The sequence below is a fragment of the Morone saxatilis genome, unplaced genomic scaffold (assembly GCF_004916995.1).
Source record: "Morone saxatilis isolate NCDOM2014 unplaced genomic scaffold, NCSU_SB_2.0 Contig11, whole genome shotgun sequence".
NCBI classification, from domain to species: Eukaryota; Metazoa; Chordata; class Actinopteri; family Moronidae; genus Morone; species Morone saxatilis.
This window is the reverse complement of record NW_023339663.1, coordinates 24,645,806-24,672,660: the sequence shown is the minus strand read 5'-3', so window position 1 is coordinate 24,672,660 and position 26,855 is coordinate 24,645,806. Positions and strand designations below refer to the sequence as shown.

At 39.7% G+C, this 26,855-nt stretch overlaps 3 protein-coding genes across 3 annotated transcripts; 2 read left to right on the top strand and 1 right to left on the bottom strand.

Moving 5' to 3' along the window:
• The first annotated feature begins 7,168 nt into the window (after window positions 1-7,168).
• On the top strand, window positions 7,169-8,087 carry mespba (mesoderm posterior ba). Its single transcript, XM_035682204.1, has 2 exons — window positions 7,169-7,906; window positions 8,034-8,087. Exons 1-2 carry the CDS (start codon window positions 7,169-7,171, stop codon window positions 8,085-8,087), a joined length of 792 nt encoding a protein of 263 aa, XP_035538097.1.
• A 5,165-nt stretch (window positions 8,088-13,252) lies between these two features.
• Window positions 13,253-14,164, top strand: mespaa (mesoderm posterior aa). Its single transcript, XM_035682203.1, has 2 exons — window positions 13,253-13,942; window positions 14,081-14,164. Exons 1-2 carry the CDS (start codon window positions 13,253-13,255, stop codon window positions 14,162-14,164), a joined length of 774 nt encoding a protein of 257 aa, XP_035538096.1.
• Window positions 14,165-15,229: 1,065 nt separating this feature from the next.
• LOC118343122 (aminopeptidase Ey-like) lies at window positions 15,230-25,282 on the bottom strand. Its single transcript, XM_035681880.1, has 20 exons — window positions 24,586-25,282; window positions 23,458-23,600; window positions 22,984-23,123; window positions 22,178-22,304; window positions 21,845-21,999; window positions 21,625-21,738; window positions 21,284-21,427; window positions 21,022-21,087; window positions 20,784-20,849; window positions 19,637-19,809; window positions 19,440-19,516; window positions 19,215-19,348; window positions 19,070-19,125; window positions 18,843-18,990; window positions 18,584-18,675; window positions 17,122-17,232; window positions 16,797-16,964; window positions 16,483-16,623; window positions 15,802-15,883; window positions 15,230-15,538 (listed from the first exon to the last, which is right to left on the bottom strand). Exons 1-20 carry the CDS (start codon window positions 25,185-25,187, stop codon window positions 15,383-15,385), a joined length of 2,895 nt encoding a protein of 964 aa, XP_035537773.1. The 5' UTR covers window positions 25,188-25,282; the 3' UTR covers window positions 15,230-15,382.
• Between the last annotated feature and the right edge of the window lie 1,573 nt (window positions 25,283-26,855).

Genomic DNA, 26,855 nt, shown 5'->3' with positions numbered 1-26,855 from the left:
ACACACACACACACAGTGTAGCAGCATTTGTTTTGTTTGAGGTTTGTGTAAAAGAAAGATTAATGTGAGATGAAAATGTGTCCGTACTTGAAAGGTGATGTAGTTCATGTTACCATGTTGTGCTTTGAGTTCATTCCCTGTTGGAAAAAAAGGAAAGAGAGAGGACTTATAGTCATAACTTGAATTGGATTTGAATCCGGTTGTATTCACTGCCAAGGCTCAGCAGCAATATTACTGCTGGTGTTGTTATTCAGAGAAAACACCTCTTTCGTTCACCCAGTCTTTATTTATTCTGCACTGTCCTGTGGTGTATATAGTCTTCTTTAGTTCACATGTTTTGATTTGTTCTGTCTAGACCCAAACCTGGATTGCCCATTTTATTAAATGTAGGAGTTTGTTTTTTTATTGAATCCACTGCTGTTTATTTCTCCCAGCTGATCCAAATCCAACCTGAACAGCCGACCGGATTTCCCTCCTGTTTGTCGTCTTGTCCTCGACTGACACATCATGTCTGTTCTTAACTGTAGAGCTGTGTTCTGTAGGTGGTGTTAACGTAGAGTCTTACCTGTCACAATCTTGCCATGACAAAGTGTAAGGAATTGTTTGTTTATTCATTTATTTTTTTCGTCTTTTTTCTAAAAAAGAGAGTGATACAAAACTGTGAGACTAGATGTTTTGATATGATGCTCTCATTTTAACATTCTGATGAAGAACAGTTTTACAGAACCTGCTGCATTTCTGACAACATGTGTCAAGATTTCTAAGGAGCATGTTACTTTTTTGGCATGACTGAGCTGTGTGTGTGTGTGTATGTGTGAGTGTGAGTGGTTGTTCTCCACATGTCTGTGAATTTACTGAAACACAATAGTCTGACTACCAATGCTATATTTGTTGTTGTACATACTGTAGACCTGTGTATATTAGTTGTAAAATAGTAGCTCCATCATGACTTGAATAAAGCTGAGGGCTTATGATCCAGTTTCCTGGTTAATAACAGATGCAGAATGTGCAATGAACTCATTTTGAATGTTAGAGAGTTCCAGATTTGACTTGAAGAAACACTTGGGGATATTTTGGGGAATAGTAGACTTAAAGGTGGGGTCTGTCAATCTGGAGAAAAAGTCCATTGTTGAGTCTCATTCCCAAGTCGTCCAATACCAACACTTTGGGTTATGGTAAATGGGAAACAAACAACCTGGCTAGCTGCACATCACAATAGGTGCCGTTGGTGCTCTCAGGTTGTTAAATACCGATGCTTTGGCAACGAGACAATGAGACTTAACAATCAGCTATCTTTCTCCAGAATAACTGACCCCAACTTTAAATGAGAAGATTGATATTAGTCTTATATCTGTGTGTAGAGCTAAAACCAGCAGCCCGTTTAAAAGCACTTAATTTAGCAAAAGGCAAACAGCTAGCCTGACTCTGTGCAAAGATAACAACTGTGTGTTCAGACAGAATGTGGAGTGAATTTTCAGTGGCAAGATTTTACAGGGTCAATAGAAACACAAATTGATTCAAAGATACATACTGTACATGAAAGTTAAAAAAAATTCCGACTTGAGGGAAATAACAGAACTGTTAAAGAATTCACAAACACTCCCGCTAACATGGCCTGTCTGTTGCTAGCTACCTTACAGCTAACTCATTGCTACACTGGCTCATCTCATCTGGTAAGAAAAACAAGAATTGGTTATGTATTGTGTATGCACTGATGCCTTTACACAAGTTCCTTACGGATAAATAAGTTATTTGGATCTGATTTGATGAAAGCGAATAAGCACATTTCCCACGATGTTGAACTGTTCCTTTTGATGTGATCTGACAATTTTAAATGTGCGTAATGTATGAAATAAAATCACACAGGATGTTATAACTTTTCACTGTGGTCCTCATGAGGTGTAAAGATGCCAAGGCTGATTAAGCAGAAAACACTAAAACTTATCCGTCTTGAAAAAAGCTTAACAGGTGAAAACATGATTTCAAAGGAAAGTGCACTAGGTATATATTATGCAGTGGTTCTGTGATGTAAAAATAATAATTTAAAAAATTTAATTGTATTTAATCTGAAGTTGTTCTGTCAAGACAAATCTGAATCTTTTGCTCATTCATTACAGTCTTGACCTCAGATTGCTTTCTAGAAACAGGTTATAACATGTTATATTTCAGACATGATAGCAGTGGGTGAGACCTGAATATAACTGTTCCCATGTCAGTGGCAGCTGTGTGTTGGGTGGGGGGGCTAAGTGAGGAGTGCTTGTAAAAACATGGCAGCACAAGTGTGAGCAAGTGCCGGTAGTAGGAGGATGTGTTTACTCTGGCCGAGGTGTGAAAGACACTCTGCTGATCTGTGCAGCAGGTTTATCTGGATGTCAGACCAGAGTGCAGCAAACAGCACACACACATTGTCTCTGGAACTAATGCTTTAATGTGATCTAGTTTGACTCGAGTGAGATTTGGGCAACCAACTTAACTTAAATTGATGATGGATAGGTTATTAACATTTGAGGGGGTCCAGGATAATAGAATAATAGCTACATTTACCAGCAAGTCAACAGTCAGTTCCTATTTGCTACTTCCATATTCAACAACAATACTTCAACGCGTTCTGTTAAGTGGTTCCGTTGAATTCTGTTATGCTCTGCGAATGTCACTCTCTTACAATTAGAGGAAATTTACTGTCCACCCCTGGCTGACCCCTCTGGTTCCAGCAATGTTTCACACCTAGGGTGCAGAATGTATCCCCCTCACCTGCCACCTCACTCACTGACATACACACACAAATATATTGAAGCTTTCAACATATACCACACAAATTTGAGATAAAACTTTTATTTATTTATTATTTATTGTATTATTTATACTATTTGGTCTGTGTTGAATGTGAGGCAGTCCAAGAGTTGAATGTGGCAGTGGTCCTGGCAACACTTGAAGTAAAACATTTTAACCAACCTCAATGCCCACTCAGCAGAGCATCAGAGAAACCTCTGATGTAAGAACTTGCTCCACTCCTCAACATGCCTTTATTAGTCCACATTCATACATCTATTAATGTGACTTTATCATATAACTGAAGAGTGACCGGTCGCACTATAGAGCACCAACTTTTGTGATTTTATAGTGAGTTGAGATGGAATTGGGATGATTTGTGATGCCCCACCTCGACTGAAATGGGTGAAAAAGGAAAGGAAACACCAACAAATCTTAAGCTCTTAAGGAACTCAAGATACAGATAAGTCCCTTGAACTCTACTGGAGAGATTAAACAACTCTTGCAAAAGATATTCCCTCCAGTTGTTGCTGTGATGGTGGGGGTCGAGAGAGCGGCGTCTAACAAAATCCGTCATAGATGCTCAGTTGGGTTGAGATCTGGTAAAGGCCATAGTATTTGATTCACATCATTGTCATACGTATCAAATCATTTCTCCACTCCTTTATTCATGTCTTTTTCTTTAATTAGCCTGATTATAAAAACTGGAACCATCTTGTGGTCTTGACGTCTGACTGCAGCACTGACAGAAGTCATGGGGATTTTTGAAATATGCTCTCTGTCGGAGCTCGCTCAGGTACACTCGGCAGACTGTAACTCCCCATTGGGAGTTGCAGAAACTATTTTCACAGTTTCAGCAAGCTATTAGTTATTTCGCTTTGAATGAAAAACAAACACAAAGCTACCCTCGAGAGAATCTTCTTTTCCTTCCTTGCATTTATCTAAACCACTCATGGAATTTGTAATTGCACTGAACCACTGTGCTTGTTATAGTTTCCCAAACGAGCCACACTGAGGTACAAACAATAGGTTTTTTGTTACTGTAGCTGAAATCTGTTCCCAGTTTGGAAGACTTACAAAAGGCAAAGACAGAAATATAATTTAATTATTACAATTGCATTGTGTTGCTAAATTTTTCTTATACTCATATAGACACGTGTTTGCCTTTACATACAGTCATACTGTATATTCACTAAATTCATTACTACTACTAATTACTGACATCATTGTACACTACATCTGTGATCTTCAACTTTCCTCGATGCATTTCGGCTTCTTTCCTCTGATCTTTTTTCTTCTTTGCTGTTTCACTATTTATCATGGCACCAACCCACAGGATCCACAAAAAATGATGTCTAATTTGATTTTTTTCCAAGCAGAGGGAGCACACTGGAGGTCATGCTGGGGTTGATGGACTCTGGAGCCCCAGACAGGTGGCAGGCAGCCCAGCCTCAGAGCCCACTGTGGGTGTGCGTCCACCCAGAGGTGCCAAACTCCCAGCCAGGCTCCCACAGCCTCACCTTGGTCAGGGTGACTGGCAGGGTCGTACTGTGGGTTCAACCCCAGTTCACACTGCCCTCAGCCTGACACAGCACACATCTTACCATTAGTTTGTTTAGGGGGGCGTGTGTTTTATCTGAAGTTGATTCAGCTTCATTATACATATCATACACCTTACCACCTCACTATTCAACCTATTTTACTTTATTTAGGGTCCCAGGAGCAGGTAGGGCTTCAGTGTTCAGTGGTCAAAGGAGCACAAAGGGAATCTAAGCTAATAGCTAATAACATTCACACAAAAAACAGACGAACCAGACAGTTTTGTGTTTCATCCGATTGTTTCATTGAGTATTTTTGTAGTTATCTGCTTTTGTGCAAGCTAGTTCTGAATAAGGGACAATCAAACCAACCACAAAGTGCTGAAATCTCATGGAAACTGAGGAACATCAGAACTGTGTTGAATAGTGATGGGATTTATGGGGTTTGGTATTCAGGTGATTTAATAAACAACAAAGACACCAAGAAAAAAGAGAAATAACAGAACAGACAAATTCCCTCATAGCTCAAAAACGAGCTGCATGCAATCAGACAGGATGGAGAAAATATGGTAAAAGTATACTGACAAACAGGTACACCTGAGCAAATGTGTTTACAAGTGGTTTTCAGTTATATCACAATTAACATTGCATAAGTATTGGAGCTTAGAAGGTAAAGTTGGTGTCTGACTTTAATCTCCAATAAGCAGTGGATGAATTTTAGGAGAAAATATAAATACGCTACTTGAAAAATGCTTTTTCTCTAATTTTCAAAGAAGCTCTAAGGCGTTCAATACTGTCCATGTCAAAGTATCATAATGTGCTTTCATACTGCGCTAAAAGCTACAAAAGATGGAGTATCTGAAAATCACATCACTATTTCACTATCAAAACACATCACTCAGATGTTGAAGCCAAATCTTTTCTGCTGTTCTACACACACAGAGAAAAATACGGAGAAACTCGGGGGGAAAAGGGGAGAGACGGGAGAGGCTACCAGTGACAGTATTTCCCAGCATTCCTGGTTCTCACAGCTGAGGTGTGAAGTGACGCCTCCAGACTCATCAGTTCTCATCAGTGTGAAACCATCACACCTCTGCTTTAACTGGATAATACAGGTCATTATGCTTCATTAAATGTATTTACATTTACTACATTTACATTTTAGCCATATAGGACACAGGCTTCTATCCAGAAGCACATAGGACAGAAGCAACAGTAGAGGCTTCACTTCCAAGGTGAAGATAAAGAAAGTAAGTGATCAGCGGTCACAGCTCACGCCTGGCTCACTCTGACTATAAAATGATCATGTTGGTGAGAAGTGGTGGGATATAAAGTGGAGGAGATCAAGAGAAGGGCAGAACACACTCATGTCAGGTTCAAGGTTGGAGTGAGGTGAGGAGAAAGAAGCAAGAAAAGGGACTTTCAGCCTACAGTGAGGGCAGGATCATCTCTGCTTATTTAATAATAAGGAATCTCCTGACTTTCACATCCCCTTATGTAAAAATGTAAGAATCATTATTTTTTCTCAAGCACAAAACACACAGTCTGCTGGCCTCATTTTTATTTTACAAAATGTTCTGTACTGTGCCCAGAGTGGAGTGGAATCAAATCTTGACACTGACACTAAACCAACAAACGTTCAGGCCGTCAGCTAATTGACATTCAAATTAAAAACATTTAACCTGCCATAACATAAAAAGTCACAAAAGGTGTGTTTATAGTAGCACCACTCATGTCTATGCTGTTTGGCAATGAAAAATCGAGAATCATTCATCTCTCTGGAGATGAAAATGTGAAAGAAATACACATTTCTACAGTATTCTTGTAATAATAATTGTTAACATTAGACCAATGGTTCTGCCTGGAGTCCAGGCAGTTGGCACATTAACACTCTTCACTGTTAATGTGTCAGTCTACTGTATAGATAGTTGTGCAATAACTAAATCTTATCATATGGGGATCCCTGAGACTACATCTTATCAAATATGGGTGTGCGGCCTGACGTGTGATTAGTTTTGGGGCCCTTGACACCAAAAAGTTTGAGAACCACTGCATTAGACTTCTAAATGTATCCATTGAATCTGGAAAAGTAACTTGTAAGTATAGCTGTCAGATAAATGTAGTAATGCAATATAATTGTATTTTAGTGAACAAGCTTGTTCCCCATATTTAGATCCTGTGATTCTGTGCTTTGATTTGTATGAATTGCTTCTATAGATTGATATGTATTTGGTGGTAATCAATCTGAAATCTATACTGAGTTTCATGTTTCTTTTCCTACATTTTAAACCCTAATTGTAAATGTTTATGATGGTGGTGACTTTATTGGTGGTAGGATTTAATTTGAGAAAAGAATGCAGAATCAAATGATGGCTATATTTGGTCACAAGTTGGAAACAGTACCTAAACAATACTTTCCTATTATGTTATCCAGTATGCTTACTAGTGTCTTTGGCTTTGGCGAGAGAAATCAGGTAGTATTCAAAACAAACCCAGTCGCTTACACATGTGCAAAATGCATCTGGGTTGCTTCAGGCACAAAATCCCAAAAAGCAAAAACTGTTTATTGTTTTGAGCAGGAGTCAAAATTCACACTTCCACTCCTGTAGCTGAACTTTCCCAGACACAGAGGAGAGGGAGAGGTACTGACAAGCTCCCAGTGAGGGAGTGTGTGTGTGTGTGTGTGTGTGTGTGTGTCAGGGGGCTCTGCTTTAGACAGTGACGGTTTGTGAGAATCTGCGGAGGTGTCAACTTCACACCTCTGTGGCCTGGCCTGGACTTATAAACCAGTGCAACAGAGCTGAGCAGCACTCACAGCATCCCAGTCTCTCCAGTCAGACCATTGAGACCCTCTACACAACATGGATACCTCCTCAGTTCCTATGCTCAACTACGGCCTGCAGTACCAGTGGTGCTCCGACTCGGACCTCTCTAGCATGTCTTCTTCAGAAACCCTCTCTCCTGTCCCCTCTATGGACTCCAGCCTCTCTCCTTCCTACCAGCAGCTGCCACAGTCCACTCCTAAGGCAGCTAAGACAGGATATTCCAAGACCTTCAAATCCTCACCCTGCTCCCTGTCTGGACGAGGCCGGAAAACGGGCCGAGCCACCCGGATCCGCAGCAAGCAGAGGGAGAGCGCCAGCGAGAAGGAGAAGATGAGGATGAGGGATCTGACCAAGGCTTTGCATCACCTCAGGTCCTACCTCCCGCCCTCGGTGGCGCCCGCCGGACAGACTCTGACAAAGATAGAGACCCTCCGACTCACCATCCGCTACATCTCCTACCTGTCGGCCCAGCTGGGCCTCAGCGAGGAGGCGCTGTTTCAGAGGAGGGAGCAGGGAGACACCTCGGCCAGTGACACCTCCTCACCTGACATACTCAGCTACTTCCAGCATGGCTCCATGGGAGTGCAGGAGGCCCAGCTGCAGAACCAGAGCCTGAACCAGGGCCTGTACTCAGCCCAGTATGACAGCCAGAGCACCATGATGCATTCTGGGAGCTGTACGTTTGGAGTGGATCAGTACATTGAAACTCCTCAGAGAGACATGTGCTTGGATACCATCCTGCAGTCACCTCCAGCAACACAGCCCTCCTGTCAGGTATGTGAACATTCACTCATGAACATTAAATATGACTCCCTATATAAAGGATTTACACATCTTGCATCTTTTTTTGAAATAAAAGAACAAAATGCTAATCAAATTTCCTCTTGATCTTTTAATACAGATGTGCGGCAAAGACTTCTGCATGCCGTTGGTTCCCAGAGAGTATTGGGGTTAAACGCTCCAGCACTGTTCCATCAACATCCAACAACAGACACAAACTACTTCTCTGTTTTTACTGCCTCACTGTGAAACAAGTAATTTATTTGAAATATATATGCTATTCTACAATTTATTTATTTTGTACTGTGAAATGTCCCATGTAAATATTCATGTCACAATTATATTTATATTTCTTTATACCACTATTTATAATAAAATATTAAAATGTCTATATCATGTTTTGTCATCATTAGAAGCCTTGTTCCCATGATGTATTTCACTGTCTCTCATTCACCATTCAGACAGGTATTATGTGCGCTCTTTAGGTTTGGAAACTGTGGCTCAAAGTTGAGAGTAAAGGGATTGTCTAGATATAAGGGGATATTCTTGAGCAAGACACTTAATCTCATGGTTGTACAGTGTGTTTGTGAATTTACCTAAAAGAATATCAGGCAGGATAAAGTTGGCACTGAGGAGAAAATGCTGCAGAGCACCCTCTGCTGGTCATAAACACACAGTAGCATCCCACAAGATCAACAGTGGCTTCTGGATAAAAACTTCACCGTTGTTAGTAGTGTCACTGTGAATCATACAAATACACAAGTACTATAAAATGGCAAGCCTGCCCATGAATCTTTTTTGTAATTTTTCATTATTATGTTATGTTATTGTGTAGTTATTGATTTTAAAGTGGTTAAAGTTTATATTTTCACTATAACAATGTATTAAATGACAATGGGAAAGGTGTCACTTGCTGATTAACCTAATTAGCACCTGAATTTGCAGCTCGCTTGGCTTTACAGAGCTTTAGAGTGAGTTTCAGCTGTTTTCTGAGAAAAAGCTCTGACCACCCAGCAGACACTGTGTGCTCAGCAACAGGCAAAGTCAGCAACGAGCATTTAGAAGCTAAAGAGTCAGTCCTTAAGGAGTTGGTGGAGGGCAAAAAGAGAGCTAAAAGTCCATGAGTCTGAGTAAATGATAATGTTGCTGGATGTGTAAATAAGTGTTTGCTAACAGGTTGGTCATATACATTTAAAAGGCGATATATCTGTGTTGTGCTGATACTTTGATTCTGCTGCACCCAAATTAATCAAAAGAAATAATTTATTGCAGATTCCACAGTGGTTATATTTTACCCTTGAGTTAATATATGAGTGTATAATACAAGGGGACAACACTACTGAGATAATCTAATTTAGAGGGAGTGTTCATTTGAAATTCTAACTGAACACAACTGATGTCACTGAATGTCACAGAAGCTGTCAGATGGGGACTGAACCCCCTTAACATACACATCCCCTCCTTGCACCTCAACTAGCTTTAAGATTGTTAAAGGATAGCTTCAAAAAATTTCCAATCTGTTGTAAAACAATAGTCATATGAACACTGAAACAGTTTTTGCTTGCTGTAATTGTTCCTCCATCACCATTAGGATAACCTCCCTCACTAACTTATCCTTTCCTTCACCACTTTTTCTGAACGTTGTTACAGTACAGCTCTTCATTGAAGCTACAGTATATGATTACATGTTCAACTCTAAATTAATGCCTGCATCATTCAGTCACATGGGAATATTTTAAGTGTGTCCCGGTTGCCTGACAGTTGAAACACATAATGTTTGGCTGCAAGTTTGATACCATCAAATATAACCTGTGTTGAATACCATCAAAGCCCTCTGAGCCCAAGATAAATTTCACCAAGGGACAATAAAGTACATTTATCTTATCTCAAGATAATAATAATTACCTTATCCCCAAATGTTTCCTGTGAGCAGCTTCACTGTAAACAATCTAATAAAGAAAAAATACCAACCAGTAATTAAAAAAAAAAAGTTAATATTCCAGAGGTCACTTTCATGCATATTTCCCCACAAATTCAACCTGAATAGGCCTTTTTCACAGCAGACATTTTGAGTTGTTACAGTAGGAAAAGCACAGGTGTTACTAATAAAGGTGTTAATACTGGCTCTGTTCTATTCAAGGGTCCTTGTAAGCTGTGACAGTGAGCCATGTATAATACTAGGACTGTGAAACTGAAGCAGTGAATGTATTCCATGATCATTATATTATTTACACATTTGCTTTTCCTTCTGTAAGATGTCAGCAGGTCACGATAAAAAAAAAAAAAATAATATAAATATATGAATAAAATGGAATTTGTATTTTACAAAAATCCATAAAAGTTCTATGATGCAACAGGTTGAAAATACATTATATTATGTAACACATTAATGTTTTTTGCAATGTTGTCTGTGAAATGTTTGTGTTTACATATCAATATGCTCCCATATCCACAAGGAGATAATACAACCACTCCCCATGTCCTACTAAAACTACAATAATTCTACAGCAGATGATGAATATGATAGAATATTATTGGAATGCCGTATTAGATAACATAAATACTGTAAACATGGGATCAGGTATCACCAAGTGGGAGCTACAGAGTTAAAGCCTTTCTAGAAACATAGTAACTTCTTCTTGTGGTCTAATGCATGTGAGAAATGAGTAGCCTGTCCCAGCAGACCAGAGATCAGCCTTTGGCACAGGTTATCTAGTTTATTTAGTGTATCTTTGTTAATGGGGCTCTGCAAACACTCAGAGGTCCTTGGCACCGCTAAGTCTAGACTATGATAAGCGCCTCGCTACTCTTTTCCCCATTCTCTCACCTACAGCCCTAATTACCTGCTAGAGCCAACAAAGAGGGCTTTAATATTCATAGAGAAGAGTGGATCTGCATAGCAGGCAGGAGAATTAGGCCCGAGTGTTTAGTTTGCCACATACATGCAGTTCATTTGAAATGCAAGTAGCATAAAGCCTAATACACTCACTTAGGTCTTTCATCACAGAAAAGCTAATAAACTCTCTGGGCTGAAAGGGTTTGGGATGAAAGGGTTAGCATTGCTGTGCTGATTATTCACTCATTACATGTGAGTAAACACCGTCAGAGCTAATGTGGATTAAGAGAGGACAGATCCTCTCTATCATCAACCCGGGAGAGGGGGAAGAAAGTTGACAGCTGGGGAGATTGTGCTGGAAATGGTGGAAAATAATGATCTGTTAAAAGTTCATCATTTGAAACAAATTGTGTTATTTCCCCAAACAATAAAAAAATACATACCCCACCAAAGCATTTGTAAAAGCTTCAAACTTTAATCAACCAAAAACTAAAGATATAAAATGACTAATTGCTATTACAACTAATCCTGACTGAGAGTCAGTCTGTATCAGATGATAGGAACTTCATTTAGAGTGTATTGAGTTGAGTTTTTGTTTCCAGTGACTTCCAGTGGAAACTAGTCCTTGGGTCAGCTGTCAAGCCTGGTGTTACCTCACATGCTTTCCAACTCAAGACAAATAAAGAAAAACTAAACCTAAAAAAACAATTGCTTTTAAAAACTTAGATTGTCAAACATTGAATGTCCTAAGATTCCAATCCTTGCTGATATTTTTCTTCAATCAGATGTCTGTTTTCCTTGCATAGCTGTGGATGGTGGAGGGCTGTGTGAGACTGGTTCACACGTCCTTCGCATAGGTTTCACCTCTGATGCAGAGCAGGAGTCAAATGCGACACGGTGGTTTGTGGGAACACTCCTTGGGACTCAGATCCACGGTCAACACCTGACAATAAAATCCAGAGATATCAGAATCCAGTAATCTGCTGATGCCTTCAAAAGTAAATAAAATGAATTGTGTGATTGAATACAAAACATACCACTCAGTTTATTATATTGTCAGTTCAGTTCAGGTATTTACTGTCCCACAAGGGAAAATTCTTAAAAAAAATAAAACATTAAAACACAATAAGAAAATAAGGTAATTGAGGATTCTTGTCTCGAACATATATATTCAGATAGATAAAAAATCACAGAGAATATCGCTGATTCTATGAGGGATCAACTTCCTGTCAACACTTATAACATTTAACCACACCACACAAAATATAGCATGTTTTGCATGTTAGTGTATTAAATTTACTTCTTGCTATTTCATATGAAACAGTTTTAAGAGACACCACATACAGTAGTACATACAGTAACAACATTTTTTGACCAAAAAATGGTTTAAAAAGAAAATAAAGGAAAGACGAACAAATTAAAATATATTTTAAGAACAACTTAAAGCAAAACATTTGCAAAGGTATCTGAAAAGGTCGATATAAAGTGAAAAATATAAAGTGGCAAATCAAATATTCGATAGAAGACAAAATAATACATCATGTCATCATTTACACAAAGAATAATTTCTTTCCTCTTAACTTAATTTGCTGTTATGAAAACTCCTGTACTGCCAATAATGGCATTTTTGAAGCACTTCTCTCCAACATCATAATTACTCATTTACAGAGATATTAACAGGACTATTTATAATGTTAGCAATCTAGAAATATGAAATGTGTTGGTAGTTATTGGTTCTGCACATTCTTTCTGTGCAGATCGGGTTCATGCATGAGCCTGTGAGGCCTACTGCTGTCCAAACAGGATGAGGTGTAAACTCCTCACACCTCACAGCTGCCCTGGCACACTTCTTCAGCCTGACCTTGTAGGGGATACCAGAACTTAACTTCAACTTTTACTGTATATGGATGATGATGGGACTTAGAATTGTTTTTTAATTTTATAAGGAGTACGGTCTAAACCTACTCTATTTGAATCTTTTTCTGAGATAACTTTTGTTGTGAATTGGCGCTATACAAATAAAACTGAAAATGTGATTGATTTCTTATTGTTTAATTCAGTCAGCCATAAAAAAAAGTAATATTACATTATTGGATACAATCTGGATCTCTACTTCAAATTCCTCAGGTTCGGAGACAGATTGTGCGACCCAGGTACAACCCCTGTCATGGCAGGGTCATGTTCCCAGGCTAGGAGCATATAGTGTGAATTTGTCTACTTTTTGATGCCTGTGCGAGCTGCCTGTGTCACACCTTTGTTCTGGACCTGGCCTGTTTCCCATGGGACCCCCTGGCCTAGGTGTCAGCACCGCTCCCAGAGCTTCTCAGGAGCAGAGGTGGCTGCCGGAGGTGCAACCTCGCACCTCCCACCACATATATGGAGCAGCCTCCCTGGTCCTCCTCACTATCCTCTGCCTGCCTTACCAGCAACACACTGACAGCTCACTGCTCAGGGAAGAGCTTACAAGCATTGCACCGACTACAACTACAACTACAACAGCAACTATGGAGATGTCCTACTGCTCTCCTCTCCAGCTCCAGGAGAACGCTTTCCTATTTGACTGCGAGTCCCTGCTGGACAAGTGTTATGATCCTCAGGCCTATGATCCAGCTTTGGACCCTGGTTACTTCAGTGCTGGTAGCAGCCTGTCTCCCACCTCTTCTGTGGACTCCTTCTGCTTCTCCCCCACCTCCCTCCAGGCCTCCGGCAACGAACAGAACGCTTTGGACCGTTTCATCTTTAACAGCTCGGCAGCAACTTGTCAGTCCCACGAGCCACAGACTCTGCCCTGCTCCAAATCTTCCACAACCACCTCCACCACCAAGAAATCCAGGTCCAGGTTTCCAGGGAAGAAGCGCCAGACAGCCAGTGAGAGGGAAAAGCTGAGGATGAGGGATCTGACCAAGGCCATGCATCACCTCAGGAAATACCTGCCACCCTCAGTGGCACCAGCCGGACAGACCCTGACCAAGATTGAGACGCTGCGCCTCACCATCCGCTACATCTCCTACCTGTCGGCTCAGCTGGGCATCAGCGAGGAGGCGCTGGAGCAGAGGAGATCCTCAGGCTTTGTGGAGCAGCCCCAAACCCTCAACCAGTTCTTGGGTCAGCCAACAGCCAGCTACAGCTCACAGGAATCAGACAGTAACACCATGAGCTCAGCCCAGCTGTCCTCTCTGCAGCCCTCATATCAGGTATGTTCATATCATGGTCACAAAATGAAAGAATTTGCTCTTCACTTGCCTTGTTTTTTTATAACCTTCATTTACAATGGTTTTACAGAGTGTTAAAGTTGAACAAGTTCATGACCAAAGTCTGTTTTCTGTCGTCAGGTTTCTAATGGAGTGTGCTTCACCAGCGAGCAGTACTGGATGCAACAGCAGCAACTACAAAATACCTTCTCTGGACAGTGCTGAGAGATATGGCGACAAAGACTATTTTCATTGCAACAATGACCTCTAACCACATTTATGTACAAAACTTCTCATTTTTGTTATTTTGAACAAAATGTCTGATTTTTGTTGAGTGTTTTTGTATATAGAACTGTATATTTATTGATTATTATTGATTTCTGTGACCAGAATAAACATAATTTATGAAATTAACCCTCGAGTTTGTTGCATTCATTCAAATGGATTTGTTGTTTCTTTTCTATTTCTGTGATCATTTTTACAAACTAAACTCATGAAATCACACAGACTTGGTGCTTGGCCTTAACTTCCTTACACAAACACTGCAGCTGTCAGCAGGACAATGAGGTGCTAAACAGGGAGCACATCCCCTCTAAAGTCCTTAAGGAAAGACCCCCACTGAGAGAAGTGGCAGCTGAACTAGGACCAGTTAATTGGCACCTTTTTTATCCTGTGTAAACATTGCTGGTGGTTGAGACCCTGAAAGAAAACTTGTGAAAAAATAACTGGCACAGTTCAGACACTTGGCCAATAATTCTGTGGAGTTTTATTTCAATCCCAGTTCAGATTTTTGGAAGATGTGTCCATATATGGCCCAGAACACAATATGGGCAAAGACAGGCAGTATATTAGTCACTGAAGAAGGCTGTTTTACACTGTTGCTATGTCAACACTGTAATCTGTTATGTTGGCCAGATGCCTGGAGCTGCTCTGTTTACAATAACTGAGACTATATTCAGTCTGGCATTTTACATTCAAATAAGTTTTGTTTTTCACAGTGGTGTCTGCAGTCCTGATCACAAACTGTGCTCACAACCTTTGCAAAATTCCCACAGGGGTCTCAATCAATGTTAAGCCATAAATATGCAAGCTTGTGTAAAGTGCTTTATAAATGTGGAGGTATAAAATGTCCCAATTTAATATGGCTTTTATTTCAACCGGCATCCACATAAGATCTAGAGTATGGAGATGAAGTCTAGTATGCAGAGATTATTGTGTTAAAATTCCTATAAAAATCTTTCAAATGTTGACACAGTATTAAAAACATATAAAACCAGATTTTGGTATCAAATAGTCTTTATTCATAAAAATGGCTTAATCAAAACTTTACATTTAAAAAAGTTCCGTCACGTTAAGAACATTCATAATAACAATAAATTTGGTTCCAGGTGGACTAAAAGTCAGTAGAAAAATCTACATTTGAAAACTGCATAGTGGAGAGTGTTAAACTGGAGACATTTCACTGATGAACCATTCAAACACCTGTTTCTTGTTCATGGCCACCCAGTTCATGTTGGCCTTGGTCCTCTCTAGCGCCTGCTCAAGAGACGCAGCGGCCGAGCCGAGCTGTCCTACATTGTCTTCTTTGAACTGCAGCAACTGAAGACAAATGGGAGGAGGGGGGTTACTGGGATTCAAATCTGTATGAAGAGTACATCACTAAAAAGTAAAGGTATAACAATATATATATATTTTGGATTCAGACATGAGAATGAAATTTGCCCCTGTATAACAAAACTTAGATACAGAGTTTAGACTTTGTACTGTACTTGATATAGTGCAAACATTAGTCTATTAATATTAAATTGTCAATGTGAAATGAAACATTGGGTGAAAACAACGACAAATATTAGAGACTGTACCTGCTTGTACTCAAATTCAGTGGAGAATCGTTTGGTCGCTCCATCAATTAGTCTTCCAAAGGAAAATGATCCACCACCATAGCTGAAAAAAAGCCAAAAACAAGACATGCTTTGATCATTTTGCAAACAATTACAGGTTGTGTCACCAAAGCTGTTCGGTTTGACACTTAGATTGCAAGAATATAAGTCTACATCTGTATGGCTGTAGTCAGGCATAGTGGCGCTTTGAGCTGAATGCTAATGTCAGCATGCTAAAATGCTCTCAGTGACAATGCTAGCATGATAATGTTTAATAGGTATATTTATTTTATTTAGTAGAGATATTAACCAGCTTCGTCGTCTTAGTTAATTTGATATTAGCCAAGGATTGGAGGTTGATGGATGGGAATGGCATTTGTATTGTTGGGATTTGGTCATAAACCATATTAATGGACAAAGTAACATTTTGACAGTATCAGAATCATCAGGATTCATTCACCACTGATACCTGTTCCAAATGTGTTGTTAATCCATCCAGTTGAGATATGTGAGTTTGGAACAAAGTGGTAGACTGCCAAACCCAGACTGGTTCTAACATTCTAAAATGTTGTGACATGTTTAACCCTGACACTGCATTCCTATTCCAGCTTTACTGTGACAGCACCATATGGCATATACATGCATGCACCAGGGAAAACTCACTCATTGAATATATGCGCCCAGTTAGCTCTGACAAAGTCCCATGCCAGAGGCTGGCCGATGGGGTTACCAGCAATGTAAACAATGGTGAAGGTGGCATCCTGCTTACGGATCTTCTCTGGGTCCAGACAATACTCCAGATACCTGAAACACACTCACAGTGAGGACAAAAGCCTAATGGGACAAATTTACCACTTGCTGCTGCAAAAAAAGTTTCATTTAGTACAAGTACAAAAGGTCTATGTTTTTTCATCATGCAGTCAGAGCATGCTGCAGAGATTGTCCATAATGTGCACAGTAATTGTGCTACAACTGACCTGTTGAGCAGCCAGGGCTGTTTGGTGCAGGACAGAGCATACATGAGTTTATCAGCTTCTGAAGCGATGGTGGCATTCTTGTACATGGACCAAGCAAAGTCCCACTCCTCCACTCCTCCCGCTGCAATTGCACTGCAGTACACTGTGGACCTCAAGTTGGGACTAATGCTGGAACGATAAATAAAGATGAGAGTTAAAGGCAATGACGGCTGTGAAAGAATCAGGGAGGTCAAGTAGGAGATAATGAAATGGAGGACAGGAAGAAGAATATAGAAGTGGAGACCATAGAAAAGAAATGGAAAGAATGAAAGGAAAGTGAACATACTTGTTGTTAGCTGGGTTATTCATCCACTCTTTGAACCAGCCAGTGGTCAGCTCCTTACAGCCTTTCACTCCAGTGCTGCAGGCTAAGGAGATTGCATTCACCTGGTTGTACCTGGACATGACATGATACAAGGGTCAGAAGAATGTTCAAAAAGGGTTCGACTGTGCCCCTCACATCTGGGGAGTCTGCGAGCCAATGGGAAGATACTCGGGTCCCCATGTGTGAGATGGGTCACTTTAACAGTGTTTTATTAACTTACTACCAGATATGAAAACAGTCACATTTATCTGCTTAAGATGGCAAATAGTGTTAAACATAGTACAAGAAATGGAAATAAGAAAGAAAGGAAGACTACATGGTTTTTAAACTGGTACAGTTAGCTGATAACTCTGGTACAGTTACTTCATAGACACTGACATAAAATCACCAATCTAATCTTTAATATTAACTTTTCTGCATTAAAATGTCTATAAACACTACCTATGTTATACTGTATATATTGTTAAGTTGTGAATTAACATTATCCCAAATGTTTCCAACAATTAAAACCCAGAGAAAGTTTTTTCCAATAACGGTGCATTCTAATCGGTCAACTGTCCGAAAGCGTCACATCCGCTTTGCACATACATCAGCCAGAAGCTGACATAAATTGATTGTTATCCAGTTTTAAGCGTGTTAACAGTAATGAAGGAGTCCATTAAAGCTCTTGAGTGTTGACTCGTGATGAGGTGAACAATGTCATTCAAACTCACTTGGCATCAAGAAAAACCCACACTTAAAAATGCTGACTTTCAGTAGGACTGAAGTGAAGTTTTCCAGCAGTGAGAATGTAAGTTGGAAGTAAATACAAACTCAGAAGATATATATTTCTAAGATAAGAGTAGATTGGAGTGAAAGCATGAAAGAGATAGTGGAGACAGGGACACAGTGTGGAGAAGGTTATGTAAGGTGCAGCTAGAGAAGATGCAGAGTTTTATGAAAGGAAGAGTAGAAACTTTAGGAATTATTTAGTTGGCCTAGGGGATGATTAAAGCTTCATCTAATCTACATTGCATTAATCCACAGAGATATGGCTTACTGTGGCTTAGTGCAATGTAAGTTGTCAATCGAAAAAAAAGTAAGGTAAGATATTAATTTGATTCTTTGTAAATTTTTCTCTTGTCAGAGTTAGACTCAGCTCTTGGGGGATTAGTAGGACAAAAATCAGATACCATCATGGTTCCTCATAACAATAAATACTACAATATAATGCAGTTTTAATGGTTACAAAGTCTGCACTTCTACTTGTCATTTTAGCACCCAAACACACAAACTGGGGTCCGATCTTCAAGTTATCATTGTGACAGGTTAAGCTAATGTATCGGCCAAATCCTGCTACAGTGATTGTCCCAACAACAGTGAACATATGTGTTCAAAAGAGTGAAATAGACATGGCGTAAAACAGACTTGTTAATGTCCTTACTGGTCAGTGTGCTTTTCTGGGATCTTTGTCCAGTTGAGCGTGAGATCTTTGAAGTGGTTAAATAGAGGAGTGACCTGTTTCTTAATGTAAGCCTGAGGGAAGAAGATACATGTTTTGTTAACTTGTACTTCTGTTTGAAAAGAGCAATGTGTCATCAAAAATTATTAACTCTTAATTGAGTCATATTCAATATATTCAATATTGTTTCTGGGGATTGGAATTAACAAAGTCTACCAAATGTTGACCATTCATCACAAACCTGCATGGGTCCATACACTTCACTGCGGTCAAACATGAGGAAGAAGTAGTCCAAGTTGCGACTGGCTGTCTGCCAGGGCATGTATTCGACTTCTTTATCGAGGAACTTGGTAGTCCTCAGAGCCAGAGTTGTGCTCACAGTCTTTGCCCTGAAAATGGCACATACAATTAGCCTGCTCTCTCCTTCAATATCTGACAACAATGCTTTGCAAAAAAATATGGCCTCACCTTGCGAGGTTAAAAGCATCATCAATAATTTGAGCTCGGTTGATCACTGGAATTTCCTGAAAGTGAACAAGGACATGTCAGAAGAAATGCTTTTAGAAACACTGCAGAAGAAATGCAGCATCATTTCTAGCTAGAGGTGCTGTACCGTATGATTGGAGCTCAGTTTGTTGAGGAGACGCTCCCAGTTTTCAGAGTCATAGTTGACTCTGTAGAAGCCCTTCATATTTATGTTGGCTACCAGCCAGTCATCAGTACCAAGTTTTACGTCTGTGTTTGAAACTGTTTGGATGGAGACAAAAAGAATTATTCTATTATGCATCTTTTTGTACTGTGTTGATCATCCTTGCAGTACACCTAAAATCAATCTTACCTTGTCTATCAAGAAGCCAGTACTGCTGTTCAGGTCCCCCAGTCTTAATCCATGTAATAGGGACAAACCACTCATAACTAGAGACGCATCCATCCAGCCATACATATGTACATAAATGCAGAGTAGAGAGAGCAGGTGAGTTTCAATACAACCACATACAGTATATTCAGCATATTCACATGAAACATGTTTCCTACTTGAACTCTGAAGGTCTGTCAACTACAGAGTCTGGGTCCAACAAGAAATGTTTCTGGGTGATTTTTCCAGTCTGTGTGTTTATGGTGACCACTGGGAACCCCATCTGTAGGATCCAGCGGTTCATGATAACCTCCACAGATCTGGGCAGAACAATGCCAGATTTATCCACCGCCTGGTAACAGGAATATTCAAACATTAGTAAAAAAAAAAATTTCAGGTTGTGCCATAACATATAAAATATAATTAAATACATAATTTAATTTTGTAAAAGGAAGTATGCATTATTTTTTATTTCTAAAGCGTTTACAGCTGTGCAAAACAATATTTTTTACTATTATTACCATTTTTAATCAAATGTAAAGTCACTCTAGACCAATGGTACCTGCCCAAAAATGTGAAAAAGTTAGTGACTAACATGCTGAACATAGTAGAGAATTTAGCAGCTAAAGAGCCAGATATTTCCCTCAGGAGTTGCTGGGAAGAAAGTGAATATTGGACCTACATTTGCGAGGTGTCCAGTAACACCACTCTAAATATAAGCTATCTCTCTTTGTCTGCTGCTGGACGTGGAAATAATAGCTAAATGTTTGCTAACATGTTCACTTTATAAGGTGCTTATATGTCAGTGTTATGTTCACAGCTTGTTCTGCTGCCCCCAAAAAATCTATGACTACTCCTTTAATGTATAGCTACTGAACCAAAAGAATAGTATTTAATATATGAAACTGTATTATTTTCACCTGTATGATGGGGCAGACTGATATATTACTACTGAAAACAACCCATTTAGTGTAACTGGAGACACTGTAAACACTACTAGAACTGCTGAGAAGTGTTACGTGGGTGTAACAGGTCAGACCTGTCAAGTTTTGTATCTTCAGTAAATAATATATTCACATTAATTATAGTACCCACTCTTCATGAGACATGGCCATATTTAGAGTGTAACACTATGAACACACTGGATATGTCATAAGGTTTTTGCTTAGCAGCCACTGGGTTTAGGCTGATTTAGCAATTTATCCAGGGATTTCTAAATAAAAATATCTTACTGTTTTTGCAGTAAATTCATGAACTTGAACAAATATTTTGGGGGAATTTCCTTTCTAAGTTTTGTGGAAAGAAATGATGATGGCGCTATCTTACCATTTGCAGGTGCCTCCAGAGGTCTTCGTAGACTGTGTTCTTATATTTGAACTTTTCTAAGTATGTCTGCGGACAGATAATAACCTATTGGTTATACTCTAGCTGTGCAAAACAACAAGTTAGATGCAGATCAATAAACTGGAGATATGACAACATTAACAACATAAAAGACTTCTGGACAGTTTCACTACACACAGATACAGATTAGATCCCCATCGTTTTAATCAGCTGTACTCACATGCAGCCCTTGGGAAAAGACTTTCTCAGTGATAAACTCTGAGAGCATCCTGAGGACTGAGGCTCCCTGTAATGAAACAGGAGGACATTAGCAGTGTAAGTGGGTGACATATCAGATGGGATAGAATTACAGCAATCTGTTAATGAGGATCAGTGACTCCTTAGTAGTTTAATTAATTCCTTTGCATTTAGTGGAGGTCAACATTTTGTCTAGTGGGGCTTGAAGAGAATACGTCAGTATAAGGACCCTCATTATACCGCACCTTGCTATATGTGATGGAGTCAAACAGTTGACTGATGTCCTCCGGCCTCTGGATGTCCTCCTCTTTGGATGAGAGGGGATGGGAGGAAGCCAAGGCATCCACGGCCATCACACCAATGACCTCATTCAGGACTATTAAATCTTTCTGAGAAATACACAGAGAAAAGTTTGTATTTAGCAATGCGGCATGACCTGACACATTTTCCAGTAAAGATGGTTTCTGCATGCAGGTTATCAGGGCTCGTCTCACACTGGAGCAGCTTAAGAACAGTATATTCGGCAGGTCGGTTCTCAGCTTGGAAATATTTCTACAAGAGGCATCCAGCAGAGAATAAAACTCACCATATTCCACGTTGGTTCAGCATAGTTGGCTCCAAGATAAGAGACATAGGTGGCAAACCCCTCGTTGAGCCACAAGTCATTCCACCACCTTGTGGTCACCAAATTCCCGAACCACTGAGAGGACACAGTTTCATTTTATTGGCATGTTTTTAAACGCATTTCAAAGATAAACACACTTCTCACCAGGCAGTACACTACTGAATGTACTTTAGTGTGTTACCATATGAGCCAGCTCATGCGAGATGACTGTTGCCACCCACTCCTTATCTCCATTGGATGACACAGCAGGATTATATAAGAGGGCGGTTTCTCTGTAGGTGATCAGACCCCAGTTCTCCATGGCTCCAGCACTGAAGTCGGGAAGAGCAATCTGGTCTAAAAACGTTTAGAGATTGATAAAAGTACAGGTCATTTTTTGACTGCTGGCTTTGTATTTTTTTTAAATTAAAGCAAAGAAACTGTATATTTACATTGGTTAGTAGTACTAATACAGTAGTGTGAACTTTTTTTTACTGTCCTTGTGTTGGTCTGTTGGTGTGTGTGTGGTTCCTACCTGACTTGCTCAGGGGGTAAGAAGAGTTGTAATAGTCTTCAAAGAATGCCAATATAGGTCCAGTTTTCTCCAGGGCATAGTTTCCCTGGCCCTCCTCTATGGCCTTCTTGCGAGCCCAGATCCTGATCTGGACACAAACAGGGCTTTATTAACCAGACAAAAAAAATGGTAGACCAGATACCTGAGCTGAAATTTGAGTCCAGCAGAGGGCAGCATAGAAACACTCCGACCAACAGCTCAGAGCGGAAAACTACAGAGAGCCAACTTCTGCAGTTTGTAGTTGTAAGTGAAGTAATGGCAGTGGAGGGTAGTAGTAGTAATAGTAGCAGGGCTTTATAAAACTGCATTTATAATACCTGATCTGCAAATTCACTTCAATCAATCATACAGTTTCAGAAGCATAACATAAAATAAAACCATTGTACTATCCAGTCAACCGCCTCTTACACACTTTTCTTTCACGGTTAATTTCAGTGTTTAGTGGGCTATTCCGTGATATCAAGGATCCAAGTTTACAGCAGGCCTATTAAACCAAATGAGCCATGGAAATCGCTGGAAGAGCACCTAGAGCACCTAGATCAAACACTTTTAGTGATTATTTTTTGCTCTGAGGTCATGCTGACATAAAAAAAAATAAACGGTTGCTATGGCTCTAGTTTCAAATTCTCACGCTCTGCTGGGCTCCATCAGCTTAAATTCAAGCTTTGTGAGTAGGTATCTGAAAACCTTTAAATGCCAATCATGTAGATACTTCACAACCGTATCCATTTGTATTGTTCTGACTGTAAGATGTAATAAATAATTACCAAAATGTCTGCACCCGGTTTGGTCCCATTGAATGTAAAATCACACACAACGAAAGCCAGCAAGTAGGTTGACATAATCTCTGTGGGTTCAAAGCTTGTCTGGATTAAATTCTGGCCTTCCAAAGTGATGTTAACGGGTTCTGTGTGGGGGAGAACACAGGAGCAGATTTATTATAAATGAAGAAAGCTCATTGCAGCTGCAAAAGAGTCATATCTGACTTCCTTTGATCATTATTATTGTTATAACAATGCCATGAAAATCTTCAGAGTAACAAAATGTTTAACCACCACAATTTTTTTTTACTGCTTATAACTAAAAAACTGATTTTTGTAAATTATACACATTAAGCAGTCAGATTAACAATGGGATCTGGTTATCAGAATGTAATTGAAATAAGGTACATGAGGAAACATCACACATGTTTACAGTTTATATGTAAAATGTTGCACCGCTGCACTGAAACAAGAACTTGCCGTAGTTCATGGCGTTGGACAGCGCCACAGTGCCATGGGGGTGCAAGAGAGTTATGTGGAAGACAGCTTTCATTGCGGGCTCATCAAAGCAGGGGAAGGCTTTTCTGGCATCTGTTGGTTGCATTTGAGTCGTGGCCACAATTCTGACAATTAGCAGATATGAAAATTCAATAATTAAAACCCACATCAAATGTTAAGGAACCCTCCACCATTAGACACCTTCATACTTAGATAAAGGATTCATTGTCTTCTAGGAGTTATTTAAGTTATTTTAAGATGGTGGTTGTTTTGGTGTGCCCACTGTCCGCGAATGTTTTTTTTTTTTCATTACCTCTCCCTTGTCATTGACATCTGCAATTTAAGATTTCAGCAAGCCATGCATAAGGAAAATGAACAGTTAGCTTTTTAATTATTTCTATTAAAGATCAAACCTGTCATTTTCTGTTGTTTTTTTTAAATAACTTAGATATTTCTATGCTGTTAATTAGCAGTATAGTAGCTAGAAACAGGGGAGCTGTTAGGGGGGAACCCCTGAGTGCTGATGAAACAGGGGATATAGATACAAGATTAGTGAAATGATTCTATTATGAGGCTTAATAAATATCAGCAGTAGCAGCAGTAGCTATTGCTATTGACCACAGTGTCTTTTTTGATAAAAACCACTAGGAGTCACCAAAGTGACAATATTTCAATTCCACACATACTATAGGCCAGTGGTCGTAGAACACTACAAAATGTGGATTTAAAACTTCCTATTTCACCTTGTTTTATCATTTTTAGTTTGCATCCTGGACTTAAGTTAATCTAAAATCAACATATTACTGACATTGCAACCTACATTTATACCTACATTCTATTTTATGGGAATAAAACGTTTTATTTTTCTAAATATTACATTTTATCCACTAAGCAGACAAAGAAATAGAACTTAAGTTTCATTGTTATTAATAGTTCACCCTAAACAACGGTTGATGTTGAGTGGTTAATGCCTGTAAAGTTATCAAGGTGTTTAAATCCTGCATTATAATAATATTTACACTTCTTAATCACATAACTCTCGAAACTAAACAGACATTTTAACAAATTAAATTAAAACTATTTAAAATAAGATTAAAAAGAATGTCCTACTTTTTCACCCCATCTTCTATGTATTCACTCCTGTAGAATCCTCCCAGGTCGTCCGCCAGCTCTCCAATAAATTCAGTGAAGAGCTCGTACCGGCTGGCGATCTGCAGCTGGCTGTTGAGCTGGACCACCAGGTACTGGGTGGGAACCTCCAGCCAGGTCTTTTTAATGCTGGGTGCAGTGGCTCCGTCAAGGGCACTGAGCTTGGCATGGTATCCCTCGAAGAGAGTGAGGTTGAGCTTGTTGGAGTGGATGATGATGAGGTCTGTATTCCTAGTACATCTGAAGACCACCTTGGAGTTTCCCACAAATGTGTACAGGCCCTGTTCGTTGGGCACCAGCCGGGGCCACAAGGTCACATTGTAAAAGAGTGGTTTAAGGTCGGTTGGAAGTCTGTAGCGCTGCCAGGGCTCCTTCGGGGTGGAGGGTGTTGTGGAAGGACTGGGGGTGGTACTGGGGCTGGTAGTGGATGGAAGTGTCTCTCCATTCTTTGACTTCTCCTGAGCGTAAACCACAGACAGAGCTATGATGGTGGCCACAGCACTGATGGCTACAACCACACATGCTATTGCCACCACTTTGCTGAGGTAAATGCCTTTCCCCATGTCTCCACCAGAGAAGAAGAAGACAGAAGGGGGATATAGATAGCTATTTATGCCCTGCCTTTTTATATTCAGCCCAAAGTTAATCGTTGATCTCCTGGGCGGGGATAACAGCTGAAAGTACAAAACACTGAGTTGTAAAAGACCTTGAGATAAGAGGGTATCCTGTCTAATCTGTAAACTTTGTACCTGTATAATTGTTCTGAATAAAGACCCTATTTAAAAGCTGCCCCGTGTTGTCTCTGTTTATTCAGTACTGTAAATTGTGTGCTAGTTGAAATATAGTAGAACACTGTGTGTGTCTCTGTGTGTGTCTGTACAGTTTGCAAATGTCAATGTGTATAAACAGATCTGGCTATCTGATAGTGACAACGCCAGAGCTGTATAATGAAATGGGCAAAAGAAGGGTTGATAAACCTGCATAAACTGCCCTTAAATGTTGTGCAAACTATAAATGCTGCTTTGCTTTGGTTGACCAAAACAGTTATGGCTTTAAGAAATGGAAACCAATGGTTAAACAGAAAGATATTTTACACTTGGGAGGGACATAAATGTCTTCCGATGATGTTTGGATTTTGGTAAGCAAACAATTTAAGAAAAAAAAATTACAAATAATAAAGCAGATCATACAATTAATACAACTTGCCCAATAACATGAAGTAAAACAGAAGCATCAGCACTGAACTGAGATGACAAGTCTGACAGTCAGACCTCTTATTACCAGAAAACCATGAGTGTGAACTCGTCATTATGTCCAAACGCATGACAGGAAATGATATCTTTGGTGAATCAGGCCCAGTAATGCTGTGTGGTCAGCCAGTTCAGAGAAAATAATGTATGGTCGTACGGATACTTCTCGGTTTAACTTTTGCTGCAAAGCGATGCACCGTGCTCTTAACCAGTCAAACACATGCGAGCGCTCATTCGTGGTAGATAACTTCCTAATGTGAATGTGATAAATCTAGTGTCAAGCTTGCAGATTTACAAGAACGAGGATAAAATATTTTCTTACAAACCTTTAAACTCGTGGATCTATCACTCACACTGGTTTGTCTGGTCTCACTGGCAGCAGTACAACCCAACCAAAGAAGGCCCTAGTCTTTTTTCAAAGTAGGTCTGTTCTTTGGTTTGAAAACCTGGTAAGAACATAAAAAAATACTCATACTAGTCCTAACATAGCAAGAGCCACATCACATGCAGGCAGACACAGAGACACCAAATTACAGTATGACGTAATGACAGCAAACTATTTTCCTTTCCACAATACCTTTTCTTACCTTGTATTTAGTTAGTGTTGACTCAGTGGATTCAGCGGCTTTTTCACCTGTCAATTATGGAATCTGATTTTAAACTAGTGTTGTCTGCCTCACTTAATGCACGTCAGCTGCTCGTCTACTTGCGCCAAGAAATGACCCAGATCTTTCATTTGAAAATTAGTCCTGAAGAGTTTCCATTTGTTGCCAAAGGGGAACACTGTTTGCACCAAGTTAGGAAAAATCTGCAACAGATCCAGATCTGAGTGCTGGATAGGATATTGCACAATCCTCATACACAAAATATGCAATCATTGCTATCTGCAGCTGATCTTGAACTTGTTGTGTCTTGTCTTGAGGGATAATCCAGTGTGATGCTCTCAAATATGCCTACAGGCATTTCCTAAGATTTATAATA

Coding starts and splice junctions, on each gene's coding strand:
- mespaa (XM_035682203.1), top strand. CDS start 13,253: ATGGAGATGTCCTACTGCTCTCCTCTCCAGCTCCAGGAGAACGCTTTC. Junction 13,943..14,080: donor CTCTGCAGCCCTCATATCAG/GTATGTTCATAT, acceptor TTCTGTCGTCAG/GTTTCTAATGGAGTGTGCTT.
- mespba (XM_035682204.1), top strand. CDS start 7,169: ATGGATACCTCCTCAGTTCCTATGCTCAACTACGGCCTGCAGTACCAG. Junction 7,907..8,033: donor CAACACAGCCCTCCTGTCAG/GTATGTGAACAT, acceptor CTTTTAATACAG/ATGTGCGGCAAAGACTTCTG.
- LOC118343122 (XM_035681880.1), bottom strand. CDS start 25,187: ATGGGGAAAGGCATTTACCTCAGCAAAGTGGTGGCAATAGCATGTGTG. Junction 22,000..22,177: donor TTACCCCCTGAGCAAGTCAG/GTAGGAACCACA, acceptor AAACGTTTTTAG/ACCAGATTGCTCTTCCCGAC. Junction 21,739..21,844: donor CGCATGAGCTGGCTCATATG/GTAACACACTAA, acceptor GTGTCCTCTCAG/TGGTTCGGGAATTTGGTGAC.